Source organism: Nelumbo lutea, chromosome 1, assembly GCF_056320005.1.
Source record: "Nelumbo lutea isolate HS-2025 chromosome 1, American lotus-T2T, whole genome shotgun sequence".
NCBI lineage: Eukaryota > Viridiplantae > Streptophyta > Magnoliopsida > Proteales > Nelumbonaceae > Nelumbo > Nelumbo lutea.
This window is the reverse complement of record NC_142684.1, coordinates 21266382-21281514: the sequence shown is the minus strand read 5'-3', so window position 1 is coordinate 21281514 and position 15133 is coordinate 21266382. Positions and strand designations below refer to the sequence as shown.

At 40.0% G+C, this 15133-nt stretch overlaps 1 protein-coding gene across 7 annotated transcripts in view; it reads right to left on the bottom strand.

Annotated features, from left to right (window-relative positions):
* Positions 1 to 387: 387 nt before the first annotated feature.
* LOC148873886 (ubinuclein-1-like) overlaps positions 388 to 15133 on the bottom strand; it is a 41263-nt gene continuing 26517 nt past the window's right edge. For all 7 annotated transcript variants that reach the window (XR_016104992.1, XR_016104994.1, XR_016104993.1 and 4 more), the window contains exon 13: positions 388 to 1339. Coding sequence is in view for 4 of the 7 variants with exons in the window: in XM_088964562.1 (XP_088820688.1) it covers positions 845 to 1339 (495 nt within the window). In the remaining 3 variants the exon portion in view is untranslated. The remainder of the gene's footprint in view (positions 1340 to 15133) is intronic.

Sequence of the window (15133 nt, the reverse complement as noted above, 5' to 3'; positions counted from 1 at the left end):
CATAATATCCATGCATCTCGCTATATTAATTGTAATGTATTTCTTCATATATACCATTAAAATATAAACCTCCTATGCATTTATATATTATTTATAATTATTTTAACATTAACCATAATATTTTTAATATATTTATAGAATTTCTATGCATTTCCCTAGTGTATCCAAACGTTTCTATATTTTTCGTCAATATCCATGCATTTCCTAAGCATATACATATCCGTATTCATATCCAAATTATTTAATACAATATCCGATACCGATACTTTGATCCTTGCCCGATGATGAAAATCAATACCTCTTGCCTTCTATTATTCTAGGTAGTAGATTCATTCCCCTGACCTGCTCTTGCAATATCTTTAGTGAACTGTGATAGTCTGATGGGTATATACAGAACAGTATCAAGCTATAAAAATTAATAGAAACCTCCAGGAAAACAGTAACAAGAGGCTGCTGAATTAGAAATCCCTTAAATCAGATATATACAGAAGACATGCAAGGGGTATCACACCACATGCTATTTTGGAACTATTACAACTCGTTGCAAGAACCAAAAGGAGGGATCGCATCCTCGCTATGATGACGAACGCAACACCATTGGGGGTTGCCCAAAAAAAAAAAAGCAAAGCCCTTCCTCTTTAGTGTTCAAGTGCCCTTCATGTTGAAACTGCACCAAACCATTACACTTTTCTGCCGTTTCTACTTGGAGAACAAATAAAGGCACCGGATTATTACTACCTAGAGTTGACTGGCAACCTACCAGAGGGTATCAAAGGATGCAGTTTAAGCAGGGCAAATGAAAAGAGAAACCACGCTTCTTTCTGCTCTTCAGCCTTGACTCATATCAGTTAGGTTGTTCAGAGCTTGGAAGACCAGTTGATTGAATGCTTGGTTTATGTGGGAGACTTCCAGTCAGCTTGGGGTACTTGTGCTTTTCCTTTTCTTGTTGTAAAGATAACTTGTCTGAATGGAAATGAATTTCGCCCAAGACCGATTCAGGCTTCCTCTTAAGCTTTTTCTTCACCAATGAGCCATCTGTTCTCTGGACCTCATTCAAGAAGGTACCTGTACTTCCCTTTACTTTTTCTTGTTTTGGCATGCGGTCAAGATTAAAACCATTTGTAGATGAGTTGGGCATTCTGACAGATGTTGAAATGTGTTGACTTGCTACTGCCATGTTTGAAGTCATCCTGTTGGGTGGAGTTAAGACATGGCAATTCATATCAGTAACCAGTCTCTCTTGTATCAACCGTGGGTGAGCAGTTGTAATAGCTTCACCACGAACGCCCTCTTCTGCCCTTGGAGCAGTGGACAACTTTTTCCTCCTGATCTTCTGATTCTGAGCATGAAAAATTATTAAATATTAACCTCTGCAGATAAAGTTCATTACCAAAGAAAACCAAGTCTCAGTGATAAACCAATAATGTCTCATGCAAAGTAAGTTCGGTTGGTCATAATTCTTATGGATTGTGATCAAGTTCACTCAGTCATCTATTATTAGTGAACTTTGGTCAACCATATTGTATGATTCTAGCATACTTCTAGGTACAAGCATAAAAACATGAATTTATCTTTTGGGTTGTCTTCCACACACAACAACAACAAAAACAATGCTGATGAGGTAATGATGATAACAAATGTTCATCGTATTTGGTAGGCAGTAGGCACATATTAATGAGGTTAAACTATGCATTTATTTTTTTTCTGAAAAAAGATTATATTAATGCTATGTATATGTCAAAAAGATTACATCAGCACCCCATGTACACCAAGGCACCCTACAATGTGATTATTCTCAAACAAACTTTCAACATCAAAAATAAAGAGCAGCCCAGTCCACGAGCCTCCCACCAATGTGGGGTCTGGGGAGGGGCAGATGTATGCAGCCTTACCCCTGCACATACAGAGAATCTTTCCAAGATTTGAACCCTGGTCACCCAGGCCACAATGGAGCAACCCAGCCGTTGTGCCAAGGCCCACCCTCAAACTTTCAAAATAAAAAAAAAAAGGAATTATAGTGAACACCCCTAAAGTTCTTGTGTATCAACAGCGATGGCACTTAGAGCTACTTTTATGCTCAAAATTATGTGCATTGCTTTCACTAATGTGGTCCAAGAAACTACTAATACTATCAAGTCCCATGTACCCCTTCCTGATCAGCCTCAAAATATATCTTTGACTGAAATTGGAAAACATTCTTTAACCTGAAAATTCCTAAACATCTTTCCAACAGCTTCATAGAATCTTGACAGTGCAGAAAAAGAATGCTTAACCAATTCTGGATGCATAGAGCACAGCAGAAGTGAGAACCATCTCCTTCATAGGAAAATTGCCCCATGTCCATCCATCCATTACTTGCTGCTAATCAAATTTTGCAATAGGCCAAGCTCCAAATTCCATTGACTTGATACTAAAAAGGTTGTAATTTCAAAATCAGGATTAGCCAACCAGTGCATTGATTCTAAAAGTTAGGACCAAGGATTCTGGTTGGTCAGGTTAGCTTGGAAATCACCTCAGTAACGAAATTGTTCAAAGGTCAAAAGCCAACCTTCAGAATAAAATTCGGGTCAATCTTTTGGCCTATAACATTGAACAGGTCAAAACATGATGATTTGATCAGTTGTGGTTGGCTCAGGACCAATCATTTGATGTATCAGTTTAGCTTGGGAGCCAGACTAGTACTAAGTTTATTCAAAAATCAGCTCAAGCAACTGAACTGGATAGTAACATGGTTTAGCCATGTTTATAATATTTTCTTTAATTTATTTTTAGCACAAGACCTAGAAAATTTTCTTTACTTTTATTTAATTTTAGTAGCACAAGACAACTTCAAATGATCTTAACCATTGGATGTGATTTAGAGATGCAACAGGAGCAACCAAAGCTTTATATTCAGGATCTATTTTTTGGGATTTTTTTTTTTATATTCAGGACATATTGGTGTTGGTGATTCTATCAAAGCAGAAAAATGGCACTGCTACAAGGCTTATAGATAGCCAAGAAGCTGGGAATCCAACATTTGGAGGTGAGAGGGGGACCCTAAGGTGGTCATACCTTGGTTAAGCAGCAATATTCCAGAAGATGGGGTTTATAGGCATGCTGTAAGGGAAATCCAGTCTTTAGCTAAGGAAATGGGAGTTATTTTTTATTGGATTAGGAGAACAGGAAATGGGCCAGTGGATTGCTTGGCAAAGCAAGGGGTTCATAGGGAACAATTGTTCTGGGCTAATTTGTAATTGAGCTGTATCGGAAATCATTATGGAAGTCTGGACTTTTCCAGCCTTTGTACTCATTCTGATTTATCTTTAATTAATGAACTTATGTTGCTTATCAAAAAAAAAAAAAAAAAAACTCTTAACCAATGGTTAAAACAGTTAGCCCAAGACCTAGACAAATTTCTAGATTGACATCTAACCTGTCTCAAGAAATTACTACAAAGGCACTTTTTTTTTTTGCACTGATAAGATGCTTGAAAAATCTTCCAATAATTCTCATTTCCAAATAAACATCTATCAAAAACATTGGTCTTCCCAGAATATATTTCAAGGAAAGATGGTTTCAAAACCTTTGAGAATGCATTCCAAGTAAACTTAACTTTTTCTGAAATAAGGAGCATAAACATCTAGTTCAAATCATCTTAAACCAACTTTTCCTCCAATTAGAAGGTCATGATAATAGAATTAGGTCACCAGATCCTGTGGGACATTTCACACGTAAATCTTTCTTCAGAGCTCTCAACAATCCCCCTTCTGATCTTTCTCCCTTTTTCTTGAGATTTGGAATAGACCCACACCACCAAAAATTAAAGCATTTGTATGGTAAGCTGCTCTCAAAATCATCAACATGTGTGACACTCTTATTAGAAAAAGAATATCACGGTACCTTTCCCCTCATGTTATATTCTCTACTATGGTGTGGGGGAAGTGTTGAACATCTTTTCTTTATTGTCCCACTCATCTATGGTGTGGAATCATTTTTTTCACCCTTTTTGGATCAAGATGGTCCAGTGCAGATAAATATAATGGAGCAATTCAGCAATCATATTCAACTACTGCATACCTTAAGGGGGAGATTTTATGGTATTGCACAAGAGCAGGGGGAATGCTATAGTTTTGGAGAAAAAACAAAAGATGTGCACAGAATTTTAGAAAATTCAATGGTGAAGACAGCTCATTGCGTTCTCCTACCAAGGAGTTTAAAGGTCTAACAATTGATGTACTATGAGGCTTGGATACAGTGGCCAGGCTCTCCTTGAGAAAGAACTGTATTGAAAATCCACGGTAGCACCAGAGGCAGGGAAGCTGAAATTCAACTTTGATGAGTACAGTCTTAGCAATCCGTGATCATCAGGCATAGGTATGGTAAGAGACCATCTTGGGAATATTATAATGAGTTTTAAAGGACCAATTGCTGTAGGAAGCTCTTTAAAGTCTGAGATTTCTGCACTTCTACAAGGATTAAAAGTAGCCCAATCACAAGGATGGTCAGATCTAACGATTGAAGGAGACTGGAAGCTGGTCCTGGGATGACTGGAGAACAAAGATGAGGGTCCTTGGAGGCTGCAACAGATTATCAGACAAATCATTGTTTTTGCATCCAATCTGAATTGCCCATTCAGATGGACTCTTCATTCAGATAACTCAATAGCATAGTTGTCAAGGCGTCGCCTAGGCGACTAGGCACCCTTGGTTGGGCGCCTCGCCCAAACGCCTTGACTTTTAGCAACTAGGTGCCCTTCTAGGCGACTAGGCACCTGCCTAGGCAACAAAAATGACAAGGCGGGCACCTTTTATAATATCATTTATATTGCTGTATCTTATTAATGTATGTGTTAATACAGTTTATTATATGCTATATATATATATATATATATATATATATCAATTATACTTTGTTTTAATGTTTTACTATTGAAATTTAAAAGATCGGTTTTGAGAAGAGAAAAGGAAAGAAACAAAGAAAAAAAGAAACAAAAGAAAGAAAAGAAAGAGGAAAGAAAGAATAGAATAATAAAGTTATTTTTTTCTATTCTCTCTCTCTCTCTCTCTCTCTCTCTCTCTCTCTAATTAAATAAAACAGAAACTCCATCCTTGTTTTTTTTTCTATTTTATTTTCCATCTTGAATATTTATCATATAAAGTTGATAACCATCTTTAGTTGCTAATTAATATGAACTTTCTCTATTAAATACTTATTATAGTAATATTATTTTTGAAAATAATGAAATCAATGTATAAAATATTTTTATCTTTTAGATGTGATGATTTGCCACATTTTTGGAGGAATTTTAATGTTCTTAATAAAGAGAATTGATATTTTTTCAATTAACATACATGCTGAATGGTATATAAAACTAGGAAACTAGCCAAAAGTAAGATTTTTATATTATAAAATTTGTATCGCCTAGGCGACGCCTAGGCACAGTTTCTTTTTATCTTTTTAGATGTCTAGGCCAGGTTATGGTGGTGGTCTGAGAAGCTTTGAAAGTCTGAGGAACTGTGAGATGGTGGTGAGATTTTAGCAGATGACGTTCTTGATGTGTTTGGAAGTTTCACCTCTCGGATGCCAAGACTCCCTTAGAGTTTCTCTCCCTCATGTGGAATAGTGGATAATATCTTGTTGAGAGGATCTTCAGGCTGTCAGGTGGTTACGCCACCTCAGAGTCATTATGACAGATAGCAGAGAGACATAGAGGAGTGAGGTGAAAAACGGGCGATTAAAAGACACTAAACACAGAAAGAACAAGAGAGACCTCCCTAGCCAAAAGCAACTTAGTCATCTCCTTCTAACACTTCATTTAACTGTTTCCTTCCTCATCCCACTCCTCTCCACCTCCCCCTACTATATTCTTCTTCAAACTCTCTTCCCTCTTGCTCCTTTCAAATGCTTCAAAAACCCTTCTAACAAACTCTTCTCCTCCCATCACCTCCCCCCCCCCCCCAAAAAAAAAACTAAGCTCTTGCCAACCCTAACATTTCTTTTAGCCAAACTTTCAATCTCCACTTCCTCCCTTCTCCACACTGCCTGACTGAGCGACATTTAGATTCTTGACAAAATATCTACCACCTTTGTCCTTTTTCTCGGTTCCTGACCATGCCTCAATTCTTCCTCAGCAGAAGACAACAGAAGCAACCGCTGCATCTCCTCCCCCTTTGAAACTTGGAACTTGACTCCCCAGCCCTCAACAGCCTCCTTCTTCGAAGTTCAAACCTTTGACCTTTGTTCCTCTCTTCTTATATACTTTCTTAAATTTATTTGTAGGGCCAGCACCAATGAAGCCGTCTTTTAATCTCGAAAAAACTTTAGAAACATGAACAATATGGAACTTACCTGAATTTCTGACTTTCTTCAACACCTCTGAAGAATCATCGTCCCCTTCCTTGCTCATAAAATTCCTTCTTCAACCCATATCAACTCCAACCTCCCAACTGGAACATCCAACTTTAAATTATCTTCACAAACTTTTGGCAACCCACTCTATCCTTGCCCACCACAGCCTCTATTACAGTTCTCTTCCAAACTCTTATTTTCACCACCTTCAAAGTCCTCCCCTCCTAACCTTCCTTCCTTCGCACTTCCATCCCCCTTTACAATTTCCTCCTCTTGTTTCCCCAAGCATGCCTTCTTTCCTTCCCTTTCTCCCTCTAACCAATCAAAACCCCCGATTAAACAAAACCAACCTTCCAACTGGAACATCCAATTTTAAATTATCTTCACAAACTTTTGGCAACCCACTCTCTCCTTGCCCGCCACAGCCTCTACTAGGTAGTTCTCTTCCAAACTCTTGTTTTCACCACCTTCAAAGTCCTCCCCTCCTAACCTTCCTTCGCACTTCCATCCCCCTTTACAATTTCCTCCTCTTGTTCCCCCAAGCATGCCTCCTTTTCTTCCCTTTCTCCCTCTAACCAATCAAAACCCCCAATTAAACAAAACCAACCTTCCAACTGGAACATCCAATTTTAAATTATCTTCACAAACTTTTGGCAACCCACTCTCTCCTTGCCCGCCACAGCCTCTACTAGGCAGTTCTCTTCCAAACTCTTGTTCTCACCACCTTCAAAGTCCTCCCCTCCTAACCTTCCTTCCTTTGCACTTCCATCCCCCTTTAGAATTTCCTCCTCTTGTTCCCCCAAGCAAAACCTTCTTCCCTTTCTCCCTCTAACCAATCAAAACCCCCAATTAAACAAAACCAACCTTCCAAATGGAACATCCAATTTTAAATTATCTTCACAAACTTTTGGCAACCCACTCTCTCCTTGCCCGCCACAGCCTCTACTAGGCAGTTCTCTTCCAAACTCTTGTTCTCACCACCTTCAAAGTCCTCCCCTCCTAACCTTCCTTCCTTTGCACTTCCATCCCCCTTCAGAATTTCCTCCTCTTGTTCCCCCAAGCATGTCTCCTTTCCTTCCCTTTCTCCCTCTAACCAATCAAAACCCCGATTAAACAAAACCAACCTCCCCTCCTAAGTTGATTCCAAATAAACCTCAACCACTAAACAACCAAAACAAATCAACTTACCTGTTTGAAGTGATGTCCTCTCCTACACTGACTTCCCATCTCTCTTCTCCCTTGAATCAAACTTAACCTTGCAGATATCAAAACACCGATGCTCTTAAAAACCAGCTTGAACTAGCTCGTCCTACAAACACACGCTCTTCCTTCCAAGGCTATCATATTTGGCAACCACCCAAATCCATTCCTCTTCCTAGAGTTGTAATGTGGGCCAGGCCGGCATGGCCCAACACAAGGCCGTGCCTAGTACGGCATGGGAATCCGGGTTGTGCCAGGCCTAGGCTTCAAAGGGGACATAAACTGCACACCACAGCCCATGGGCATGGTGCGACATGCGTGCAGCCCGCAAGAATATAGTTGTTGCCTTGTTGGGGGATCCCAACGGCTATATTTGCTTGGTTTGGGGGGTATTTCAAACTAAAATACCCCTCCAACAGCAATAAACTGCCACTAGGGGATATTTATGAATTTTGGATCATGGGGGGGGCAAAAATGACTTAAATGCCCCCTTAAAACTATATAGCAAATAGTTTAGGGGGTATTTAAGTCAAATAACATATAACCCCTAAAAGTGACCAAAATACCCCTCCCAACGGCCATAGTTTTGGAGGATATTTTGGTCAAATTAATCCCCCCAATTCCTATAAATACCCCTACCCTCTCTCATTCTCACCACAACAACTCCCATACTCTCTTACATACTCTCATACTCTACTGCACTCTACAACCTACATACTCTCATATTCTTAATTCTTTTAATTTTCTCAATTTTATTTGTTTATTCCAATTTCCAAATTTCGACGAGGAGGAGTATGCTTCAGCCTTCAAGTGTCTCAAATCTGCAAATCAAATACTACAATTTGGGAACCCAAGAGGCTTCTCTAAGGCTTCATCGGTTGAAATCAAGGTTATTTGCGGTTGGACCAAGTAGTAGATTAAATTTATTTTTTTTCTAAATTTTAATTTACATTACAATGGCCGGCTCTTCCCAAAATCCTTTTCTTGATGAGGCACAATCTCAATATGGCAACACGGAAAAGTGAAAATGTTGGTGTTAGCAACACTAATGTTGCTCCAGTTATGGCTTCCCCAATTGGTGCTACTACTCGTACTGCCAAGTCCCGCTCTGGTAAGAGGACTAGCAATGTCTGGACTATGTTTGAGAGGAAATCACTGGAAAGCAAAGAGTAGCTTGCAAAAAATGCAGGCATGATTTCAGCTACCACAACAGTCGTGGCACTAGCCATTTGTCCAAACACATGGCATCTCACCTGAAATAAGGAGATGACGACTCGTACCAAATGCAGATTTCTAGTGAGGTATTTGGTAATTTAAAATATTCCCAAGAGAAAATGAGGCAAGAATTAGCCAAATACATTATACATGCTGAACGACCCTTTATTTTTTCTGAAGACCCTAGGTTAGGAAAATTTTTGCAACAAGCTGTTAATCCTCAATTTAGGAAAGTTTCTGGGAATGCAACTAGAAATGATGCTTTAAAATTTTTCAAGTATATATACAAGATTTAATTTTAACTCTTTCAAATTTAGATTCTAAAATTTCTCTTACATCTGATATATGGGCATCGAAATATAACATTAGTTATATATTTTTTTGAAGAATCAAGAAAAAAATTATTAAAAATAAAAAGGAAAGGGGTACAACAATAAGGTGATAAGATATCACCAGCAAAGAACACCCTTAGAGAGCCCATAAAATTGAAAAACCTCATAGCTTACAAGCAAAGATTTACCCAATTAATTCCAAGCAAAGAACAAGGAAAAGGCCCAATGATGAATTTCCATGAATACAAAGACCACCCCGCTCAACAATTAAACCAAAATAAAAGCCCCTCTCTACAAACCACCAGAACTTCAATCTTCATCCGTAAGAATATCCTCCTAGTGAGAGTCATCTTCATTCCATTCCTTGCTTCCTTCCTGAAGAATTTTGTTCTTCAATTTCTCCACTTTTTCTCTTCTTTCCAACTCCTCAAATGCCCTTCTAGCAAACTCCTCACCACCCTAGAAACACAAACCCAGGCTTTTCCCAACCAAGACCTATCAATCAACTAATTTCTGGAGAGACACCCCACCTGAACCTCCGTCAACACCCTCATTATTTCCTTGCAACCCGGTTGCACCAAAGCCAGCTTCCATCCCACTCACAATATTTACTTGTTCCCTTATTGGAAGGGGAACAAATGACTAATCTTGCATCGTTGACCCTGTGTTCTGTGCCCGTTGTCTTATTGCCTCTTGTTTTTTCCTCCTGTACACCCATTTGAATCCTTTTGTAGGTCCGGCCCCTACCAGGCCAAGTTTTAGCCTTGAAAAGACCTTTGTCACATGCACGACATTATGATTTCGCAAGTTATGCAATTTCTTGCATTTTATCTCGTTCTTCTGTTCCTTCTCCTTCTCTTCATGTTTGCTCTTTCGACCCAAATCCACACACTCAACCTCCCCATCTTTACTTCTTCAAAATGCAAACCATCCTCAAAACAACCTTTAGCCTGACCTCTAGTGGATTTATCATCATCTGACACTTCCTTTCCTTCAATGTCATCCTCATATTCCAACTCAATTCCAACACTATTACTTCCTTTCCCATCTCCCTTCTCCCCCCTTCCCGATCTCCCTGAATCGACAAAGGTACTCTCTTCATTGGTCAACAAATCTTGCCTTTCTAGTTCACATATAACCTCTAGCATCTCCGAGACTACAACATTGGGCTTGGAGGAAGTGCAGATCTCACGAGACAACTACTAAGCTAGGAATAGTGTCCAAAAACACCAAATGGTCTAGGTACATGCCTAATTCACCAATGATCCTCTTCTTGCCGCTTTTGTCAAACCTTGTGATCACCCAGATCCACCTTTCTCCCTTTCTTTCTATAGCCTCATTCAGAACACTACTTCCTGCTTTTCCTCTTCTTTTGAAGTTTGGTTTGTTAAGCCCTAAGACCTTTCTCTTATCAACTTTCTTTTTCCTAATCTGAAAACCTTTCAAGCCTTTCTTCGTAGTGAAGTTGAGATCGTTAACTTCAATCAAGGTTCCTATTGAGCTCGCAAAAGCTTCGTCCGACTACTCTGATCTGAGGTAGACAATGATCGTTGTGCTCCACACTCCTTATTAACTCCTTCGAACCCTTGAAGCTGTTCCCATAGACCCACATGCTCTGAAACAACAGGGAACATCTCTTTTAATGGAAGAACAGATAAGTCTCCACCTGTTGAGCCATTTGAAAGCCTCACCGCTTGAGTCATGTGATTGTCTAAGATATAACCTGGCTGGCTTCCGCTAACCCAACCAAATCCTAAGAGCAACTCAGCCTCTCAATCTAGTTCAGTCCATCTCTGACTTATCTTAGAAGTATCTTGTGGACCCACTTAGTTCAGTCCAACTCATCCTCCACATGTGTTTTTTTGCCTGAACCTCGCTCACCAATTTCATGTAATTTTAAATTGCAGGAGTGCCGAAAAAGACGAAGACAACTGCAAAGGATTAATGAGGAAGATGGAGTCTGAGGGCTTTTCACTAGCTAGAAAGTGGAGAAATGTCTTGACAGTAGAAAGGAAGGAGCTATTGTTGGAAGAGATTGTTTACCAGAAAGAGTTCACGATAAAGGTAAGAGAAGGAAAGAGAGGAACTATACTACTGGTGGGTGAAGATGTACCTTGGTTTCAAAGCTTTTTGGATGGAGCAGTCCATGTAAGCTGGTGCAAAACATGGAACAGCACTTGAAGACATATACGAACGGAATATTTTGCAGAGAGAAGAAAAAACTCCAAAGGTTGGTTTGTAACGTTGAAGGAAAGATTCGAAAGAAGGAAAAAACAAAAGTCATCATTCCTGAAGGCAACAAGTTGCAGAGTTGGACTGTCATGGCCAAAGTGCTCCACCGGAAACTCGTCAATAGGGAGTCTGGGGTGGTGAAGGCACAAGAAGATAGAGCAGACGGTGGACTGAACAAGGAGGAAATGATGGAAAGAAGGAAGAGACTGGAAAGGTTGGGCCTAGAAGAAACTGTTGAAAGCCAAGATCGTCCAACGGTGGCTTTCACAGTACTAGTACCAAAAATTTCACTGGTCGGCGAGAAAGGAATTTGGGAGAAGAGATTAATCCTTTCTACAAAGAAAGAGGTTAATGATTGGAAAGGGTTATAGAGAGGTGATGGTGAAACTCGGGCTCCATCAGACTATCATTCTAATACCCTTCAACGAAAGGAAAGCAGTTATAGATGTGGGGGATGAAGCGGTTGACTTCACCACGGTGGAAAGTGGAAACAAAGGAAGGAACAGTGATGATCGAAAACTGGTGCCCTTTGGCCAACACAGTAACCTCTGTTGATGGGAGTTTCAAATTGAAGCTTTTGGGCTTACCCTTTCACTTTTGGCAAAAAACTCTCCTAGAAAAAATAGTGCTGGCGATGGGTGGTGTTCTCCTCTCTTTCAAGACCTTAGATCTGAAAGCAGTCAATCTAAGGATAGCTGGCATTAAGCCTAAAGTTGTGCCAAGAATGACGGGTGGGTAAGCTGCAATTCTCTGGAGGATGACTTTGAGATAGAGTTAGAAGCAGAGAACCACAACCTAGGGGAGAATGCTGATCATAAAAGGGAGTTAGAAGACAGTTTTAGTACAGTCATTCTCTTTTCTGAGGACGCTGAAGATGTTCCCTCTGTGATGAAATCCTCCGCTGATTGTAGGACGTTAAAGGATGCCGAGCACTCCTTGGATGCTAAGGGGGGAAACCAAACCTTGGGTAGAAAAAAACCAAGCTAGAAAATGAACAATGGGCAGGGGACTAGTGAGAAGACAGCAGCTGATCATCAGTCTTCAAATATGGTTATTTCAGAAGGGGATAAATGACAGAGCCTCGGAAGTTTTCACAAGGGTGAATCAAGTCTAGGTTGTGCCCTGCAAAACCCTACTCTGTTGTCGAATTGTGAAACCCATCTGGATGTTGAATGTTCTCCTTTCTCAGACCCAGGTATGTTTGTGTTTTAGGGCTTAGATACTAACTCTGGCTCTACCCCTGTTGATTTACTTCCAGATTCCAGACATGCCTACTTGTCGATTGCCCATGATTCAGGAATTGACGGAGTTGGAGGTGCAGGGGAGATACAAGAGGATGAGAGGTGGGAGAGGATGTGGAACTTAATAATCTGACTAGGGTGGAATTAGAGAAAGACAAGGTGATTGAGAGTAAGGATAGTGGGTCTAAAGTAGCCAGAGAAGAGATGGAGCAGGAGAGGATAAGTGAGAGGCCTAAAGAGGACAAAAGAGGAAAGATTGAAGAGGGAGAAGGAAAAGATGATTCTCTAGCTGAATTTGTAGAAAAGCTAGGTTGAAAGTTAAAAAATCCGAATTAGTTGAAAGCTTATTTGAGGAATAAAAAAGAGGAAGGGAAGATGAGAAAAAGGAAGTTAAGTCGAGAGGTTGAAATTGAATGTGGAGGGGGACAAAGAATTTAGTGAGAGGAAGGGTAGGGGAAGAAGATTGTGAGTTGGAATGTGAGAGGCTTTCCAACTCACAATCTTCATTAACTTAATCTACCCCCACATTCCAACTCACAATCTTCTAATTTTAGGGAGGAAGATTAGGGTGGGGGTAGATTAAGTTGGAGTAATGAAAATTGTGAGTTGGAATGTGAGAGGCTTGGGGAATGTAAGAAAGAGAGTTTTAATAAAGGAGGTCCTAAGGAAAGAAAACCCAGACATTTTTCTAATCCAAGAATCTAAACTCATGACCTTTGACAAGAGGTGGGCTAGAAGCATCAAGCATATGGAGAGCAAATGGCCTTAGTTGGGTAATGAGCCCTTTGTAGGGCTCATCTAGAGGGTTACTCACTTTGTGGAAGGATGAAGTTGTGAAGGGAGTCGAAGAATTAATTGGAAGATCCTCAGTTTCTATCAAATTCAAGCAAGTGGAAGATGGTTTCCAATGGGTCTTAACTAATGTTTATGGCCCTAATAGCTATAGACGAAGGAATTAATTGTGGGAAGAACTGGGAGATATTAGAGGGTTGTGGGAAGGGCTTTGGTGTCTAGGAGGGCATTTCAATGTGATTAGGTTTAGTGAGGAGTGCAATAAGGTGCAACAAAGGAATACTACCAGTATGAGGAAGTTTAATGAGTTTATCAATGCTTCTAAACTCAAGGAATTGGACCTCTTACATAATAGTTTCACCTGGTCTAACCTCCAAGCTGAACCAATTTGTTCCAAATTAGACAGATTCTTATTAATGCAGATTGGGAAGAACATTGGGGAGACCTGGTGTCAAGGGCTTTACCCACAATTACTTCTGCCCATTGGCCAATTCTGCTAAGTTTGAGGCTGGAAACAGTGGACCCTCCCCTTTCAGATTTGAGAATATGTGGCTGCATCACCTAGGCTTTAAGGAGAAAGTGAAGGAGTGGTGGAATGAAAGCAACCTGAGGGTAAATCGGGTAGGAATGAAATTTCATTGGAAATTAAAAGAGCTAAAGGTCAAAATCAAGGAATGGAATATTCTTTTGGGAGGACAGAAGAAAGGAAGCAGCAGTTGATTAACCAAATTGAGGAATTATATGCAAAGGAAGAACTAGGTTGTGTTGGGGAAAGGGACAAAGTGTTGAGAAAAAATCTTGACACACTTTTTAAGGAAGAAATTAGTTGGAAGCAAAAATCTAGACACAAATGGGTGAAGGAGGGAGACAGAAAAACAAAAGTTTTCCATGCTATAGCCAATAGTAGAAAGAAGAGGAACTCCATTTCCAAACTGGTGCTTGTTAACCCAATAGAATGAGATTGCAAGGGCTTTTGTGGAACATTTCAAATCCCTTTTCAGAAGGCCCCTAAATGATGGATTACGGATTGATGGTTTGGATTGGCCTAGGCTCCCTGAAGAATTGATTGAGTGGTTGGCAAGAAAGTTTGAGCTAGAACAAATCAAGGAAGCCACCTTTTCTATGGATAGAGCTAAGGCCCCAAGTCCTGATGGTTTCACGACGGCTTTTTATCAAGACTGTTGGGAAATAATTAAGGAAGATATCCAAAGTGGGTTCTCAAAATTCTTTGAAAGAGGGGTGATTAATTTAGGTCTGAACTCTACGTTTATTGCCTTAATCCCAAAAAAGGAGGGAGCTAGTCACCTTAAAGAGTTCAGACCCATCAGTTTCGTTAATAGTCTCTATAAGATCATTGCTAAGTTTTTATCTCTAAGAATTAGAGAGGTGCTTCCCACAATCACTTCCCCCAATCAAGGTGCCTTTGTGAAGAACAGACAAATTGTGGATCAAATCTTAATAGCAAATGAGAGTGTGGAAGATTTAAAAAGAAGAGGGAAGAAAGGGCTGGTGTGCAAATTAGATCTAGAAAAGGCTTATGATTTGGTTGATTGGTCTCTCTTGTTGGAAGTCCTAGAGTCCTTTGGTTTTGGGCAAAGGTGGTGTAATTGGGTAAAAGGGTGTAGCAGTACTTGCCACTACTCCATACTAGTGAATGGCAAGGTGGTAGACCACTTCCCAGCTTCTAGAGGTATTAGGCAAGGGGACCCCCTTTCCCCCTTCCTTTTTACCCTAATTGCTAAAGTTTTAGGGAGGCTTATTGAGAGGGCAGATTCTAGAATCTTGGTTAGG